The sequence below is a fragment of the Nerophis ophidion genome, linkage group LG17 (assembly GCF_033978795.1).
Source record: "Nerophis ophidion isolate RoL-2023_Sa linkage group LG17, RoL_Noph_v1.0, whole genome shotgun sequence".
Taxonomy (NCBI): Eukaryota; Metazoa; Chordata; class Actinopteri; order Syngnathiformes; family Syngnathidae; genus Nerophis; species Nerophis ophidion.
Genome location: NC_084627.1, coordinates 35,412,742 through 35,418,741, shown reverse-complemented (window position 1 = coordinate 35,418,741; position 6,000 = coordinate 35,412,742). Strand labels below are relative to the sequence as shown.

Below are 6,000 nucleotides of genomic sequence, written 5' to 3'. Positions count from 1 at the left end.
ATATATGTATGTACAGTATATAGATAGATAGATAGATAGATAGTACTTTATTGATTCCTTCAGGAGAGTTCCTTCAGGAAAATTAAAATTCCAGCAGCAGTGTACAGAGATGAGATTTAAATAAAAGTAAAAAGTAAATAATGGGGGTTTAAATGGAAACAACATAGAGAAATATTACAATAAGAATAAAAAATAAAAAGCAACAATGGGAAAAAAAATATAACAGTAAAATAAGAATATAACAAGACAAAGTAGGCAGTAGTGACCATGTTATGAAAACGTATTGCACTGTTATTGTTTTGCATCCCCTGTCATCCTAGTACCCCCCGCCTCAGAGATATATGAATATATATATATATATATATATATATATATATATATATATATATATATATATATATATATATACACTTTTGTGCTCGTCACAGATTGTCAATAACAAACACCATGTTCAAACATAAGGGTGTCCATATGTGCACTTGGCACCAGGACACCCTAGGCCACAGTTCCATGATCGACTTTGTAGTTTTGTCATCGGATTTGCGGCCTCATGTTTTGTACACTCGGGTGAAGAGAGAGGCGGAGCTTTCTACCGATCATCCCCTTGTGGTGAGTTGACTGCGAGGGTGGGGGAGGATGTGACCCTCACAAACGCATTGTGAGGGTCTGCTGGGAACATCTGGCAGTCTCCTGTCAGAGAGCGTTTCAATTCCCACCTCCGAAAGAACTTTGAACATGTCCCGAGGGAGGTGCTGGACATTGAGTCCGAGTGGACCATGTTCCGCACCTCTATTGTCGAGGCGGCTGATTGGAGCTTTGGCCGCAAGGTAGTTGGTGCCTGTCGTGGCGGTAATCCCAGAACCCGTTGGTGGACACCGGCGGTAAGGGATGCCGTCAAGCTGAAGAAGGAGTCCTATCGGGTTCTTTTGGCTCATAGGACTCCGGAGGCAGTGGACAGGTACCGACAGGCCAAGCGGTGTGCAGCTTTAGCGGTTGCGGAGACAAAAACTCGGACATGGGAGGAGTTCGGGGAAGCCATGTAAAACGACTTCCGGACGGCTTCGAAGCGATTCTGGACCACTATCCGCCGCCTCAGAAAGGGGAAGCAGTGCACTATCAACACCGTGTATGGTGGGGATGGTGTTCTGCTGACCTAGACTGCAGATGTTGTGGATCGCTGGAAGGAATATTTCGAAGACCTCCTCAATCCCACCAACACATCTTCCTATGTGGAAGCAGTGCCTGGGGACTCTGTGGTGGGCTTTCTATTTCTGGGGCTGAGGTTGCCGAGGTAATTAAAAAGCTCCTCGGTGGCAAGGCCTCGGAGGTGGATGAGATCCGCCCGGAGTTCCTTAAGGCTCTGGATGCTGTGGGGCTGTCTTGGTTGACAAGACTCTGCAGCATCGCGTGGACATCGGGGGCGGTACCTCTGGATTGGCAGACCGGGGTGGTGGTTCCTCTCTTTAAGAAGGGGGACCGAAGGGCGTGTTCCAACTATCGTGGGATCACACTCCTCAGCCTTCCCGGTAAGGTTTATTTAGGTGTACTGGAGAGGAGGCTACGCCGGATAGTCAAACCTCGGATTCAGGAGGAACAGTGTGGTTTTTGTCCTGGTTGTGGAACTGTGGACCAGCTCTATACTCTCGGCAGGGTTCTTGAGGGTGCATGGGAGTTTGCCCAACCAGTCTACATGTGCTTTGTGGACTTGGAGAAGGCATTCGACCGTGTCCCTCGGGAAGTCCTGTGGGGAGTGCTCAGAGAGTATGGGGTATCGGACTGTCTTATTGTGGCGGTCTGCTCCCTGTACGATCAGTGCTAGAGCTTGGTCCGCATTGCCGGCAGTAAGTCGAACACATTTCCAGTGAGGGTTGGACTCCACCAAGGCTGTCCTTTGTCACCGATTCTGTTCATAACTTTTATAGACAGAATTTCTAGGTGCATTCAAGGTGTTGAGGAGTTCCGGTTTGGTGACCGCAGGATTAGGTCTCTGCTTTTTGCAGACGATGTGGTCCTGATGGCTTCATCTGACCGGGATCTTCAGCTCTCACTGGATCGGTTCGCAGCCGAGTGTGAAGCGACCGGAATGAGAATCAGCACCTCCAAGTCCGAGTCCATGGTTCTCGCCCGGAAAAGGGTGGAATGCCATCTCTGGGTTGGGGAGGAGACCCTGCCCCAAGTGGAGGAGCTCAAGTACCTCGGAGTCTTGTTCACGAGTGAGGGGAAGAGTGGATCGTGAGATCGACAGGCGAATCGGTGCGGCGTCTTCAGTAATGCGGACGTTGTACCAATCCGTTGTGGTGAAGAAGGAGCTGAGCCGGAAAGCAAAGCTCTCAATTTACCGGTCGATCTACGTTCCCATCCTCACCTATGGTCTTGAGCTTTGGGTCATGACCGAAAGGATAAGATCACGGGTACAAGCGGCCGAAAAGAGTTTCCTCTACCGTGTGGCGGAGCTCTCCCTTAGAGATAGGGTGAGAAGCTCTGCCATCCAGGAGGAACTCAAAGTAAAGCCGCTGCTCCTTCACGTCGAGAGGAGCCAGATGAGGTGGTTCAGGCATCTGGTCAGGATGCCACCCGAACGCCTCCCTAGGGAGGTGTTTAGGGCACGTCCAACCGGTAGGAGGCCACGGGGAAGACCCAGGACACATTGGGAAGACTATGTCTCCCAGCTGGCCTGGGAACGCCTCGGGATCCCCCGGGAAGAGCTAGACGAAGTGGCTGGGGAGAGGGAAGTCTGGGTTTCCCTGCTTAGGCTGTTGGCCCCGCAATCCGACCTCGGATAAGCGGAAGAAGATGGATGGATGGATGGAACTTTCACAAACGGTGGCTGACTAAATACTTTTTTGCCCCACTGTAAAATATATATATATATATTTGCGGTTTCCTCCCACTTCCAAAGACATGCACCTGGGGATAGGTTGATTGGCAACACTAAAATTGACCCTAGTGTGTGAATGTTGTCTGTCTATCTGTGTTGGCCCTGTGATGAGGTGGCGACTTTTACAGGGTGTACCCTGCCTTCTGCCCATGTGCAGCTGAGATAGGCTCCAGCAACCCCTGCGACCCCGAACGGGACAAGCGATAGAAAATGGATGGATGGATTTATATACACACACACACACACACACAGCAAAAACAAAAGAAAACAATGTTGAAATATGTCATTAGTAGCCAAAATAAATCAATCACAGAAATCATGGAAATTGTTAATAATTCCTAATTTTATGGTTTGAAACAGTATCATTATTTAAGTAAAGTAATGGATCTATAGTGTCTAACTGTACTTGGAGGATATATTTGATTGAAACATGCAATCTGTTATTTTGTACTGACAGGATCCAGTGTTTTCCAATGGAAGGATAACAAGCTTCAACCTCGAGATTCAAACCCAAAAAGAAAATATTGGAAATGGAAGTATGGCTTGGGGCTACATCTCTGTCAACCGGTCAATGGCAGACAGCTCCCAGAGTCAAATGGTTACGATCTTGAAAAAGATTTCCCTGCCGTACCAGAGCTATATGATGGTGCACGTCACCGCCATCAATTCTATTGGGACTTCTCCTCAAGAATCACTTGGAATCCCAGTGAAAACTCATGGTAGGTGGTCTAATTCACAATGTAAATGATCATGTAACAGAAACCGGTTATTTGATTGTCTTTTAAACCTTTGTGTTACCTCTGAAAAGAATACAGCATGTTCCATCAACTACATTTGGCTCAGAGTCTGATGGTTTTTCTTTTTCTTTGTGTTACTAATCAGTTTGGATCAGATTCCCGTGTCTACGGCATTGGCTAATAGAAATAGAATCTACTAATAAATGCAAAAAATGTACATCATGTGACTGAAATGCTGTCATTGTAAGAAGGAACATTTGGGGAAATTGCCTTCACAGAGAGATGTGCACCCCGTCACAAACGCTCCCACCATAACCCCACTTTTCACTCATCACCATGAAGCCGAGTACCACATCCCTACTGTTTACTACTACAGTATCTTGTAACAAACATTTCCACCATGTTGGATTGAAGCAATATATGCTAACAGCTGACAACTGTCATTTTGTTCATATATATATTTGTGCTTACTAGAGGTGCAACTCTATAGGCAACCCACACTACGATCCGTACCTGGATTTAGGGCCACGGTTTCGCTTCTTTTTCGGTACATTTTGTGGGGGTTAAAATAACAACTTTTTTCCTATCAAAGTTGTTGTTTTTGATTTTGCTTTTCATCACACAGTAGTAAATAAAAGTATCAGTGGTGTAGAGAATACTACAATACTTTTATTTCAAGTGAACTTTTACTAAACAACACTTTGAAATGGTACAGGATTGTTTGAATTCTTGAATTAGTTGTATACATAAGTACTTCTCACCAGTGCTTTGGCAGAAAACAAACTTTGACCCAGAATGTGGAGTTCTTAAAACTCAAATTCTGTATCTTATTTCGAATGAAAATACATTTATGTGTAGTTTGAATTTGAGGTACTATAGAAAAGAGATGTCCGATAATATCGGGCTACCGATATTGTCGGCCAATAAATGCTTTAAAATGTAATATTGGAAATTATCGGTATCAAAGTTGTCTGTATCGGTTTCTAAAAGTAAAATGTATGACTTTTTAAAACGCCGCTGTGCACACAGACGTAGGGAGAAATACAGAGCGCCATTAAAGCTTAAAGGCCCTGCCTTTGCGTGCTTGCCCAGTCACATATTATCTACCGCTTTTAACATACACAAGCGAATGCAAGGCATATTTGGTCAACAGCCATATAGGTCACACTGAGGATGGCCGTATAAACAACTTTAACACTGTTAAAAATATGTGACACACTGTGAACCCACATCCGCACCATAACACAACATAAACACAACAGAACAAATACCCAGAACCCCTCGCAGCACTAACTTTTACGGGACATTACAATATACAACCCCCCAACTGAACCCCGCCCACCTCAGGGAGAGCATGTCCCACATTCCAAGCTGCTGTTTTGAGGCATGTCAAAAAAATGCACTTTGTGACTTCCATAATAAATATAGCAGTGCCATGTTGGCATTTTTTTTCATAACTTTAGGTGATTTATTTTGGAAAACCTTGTTACTTTGTTTAATGCATCCAGCGGGGCATCACAACAAAATTAGGCATAATAATGTGTTAATTCCACGACTGTATATATCTGTATCGGTTGATATCGGAATCTGTAATTAAGAGTTGGACAATATCGGACATCTCTACGGTAAATTAATGTGTACCAACACAAAACACGTTTAATGATTATTTCAGGAACAAAATGTTTTTTTTATTCACAAACAATCAAAAAGAACACAAAGTGTCTCTCTGCAGTTTTTTTACTACATTTTATATCCGAGGTGTTGAATCTCTGCAGACACATTTATCAAAAAAGTCTGATTAAAAATATTTAGATTTAAAAATGCCTTTTCTGAATAAATTAGTGGGTGTGTTGATTCTCCCAGGTGGGACAAATTCAGCGTCAAAAAGTCTGATTAAAAATATTTAAATATAAAAATGCCTTTTCTGATCAAATTAGTGTGTGTGTTGATTCTCCAAGGTGGGAACAATACAGTCACATAGACTGTCTCTAAGTGACTGCAAGTCCGCATTCGGGGCAGGATTACTGGAGAGCTGCAGCAGCTAATGAAAGTAAAGTGTATCACTAAAGTAGCTACTCCTTCTAAATGTTGTGTTTCAACTTCTATGCTAGTGTTAGTCATATTTTTTTATTTTATTCTTCTGGGCTGCACTTCCGGCTGTGTAAGGAGGAACAGGCACTAGGCTGATTGAACATTAATTACGTCGTGACGAGACTGACTTTCAAAACGGTGGAACGGGATGGTCGCGCACACACCGACAAACATTTTCACAAAAACACACGCAAACGTACACAAACTCACACACATTCACAGACACACACAGGATCCCAGTCAATAAAGGTGGATTGTTCCGTGCAGGATTATAACAAGTATTGTTGCTCCCCT

The 6,000-nt window shown here is 44.1% G+C and overlaps 1 protein-coding gene across 3 annotated transcripts in view; it reads left to right on the top strand.

Moving 5' to 3' along the window:
• The window catches only part of il6st (interleukin 6 cytokine family signal transduce), a 72,595-nt gene that overhangs the window by 40,339 nt on the left and 26,256 nt on the right, over window positions 1-6,000 (top strand). For all 3 annotated transcript variants that reach the window (XM_061876837.1, XM_061876838.1, XM_061876836.1), the window contains one exon: window positions 3,336-3,597. In XM_061876837.1, the coding sequence (XP_061732821.1) occupies window positions 3,336-3,597 (262 nt within the window). The remainder of the gene's footprint in view (window positions 1-3,335; window positions 3,598-6,000) is intronic.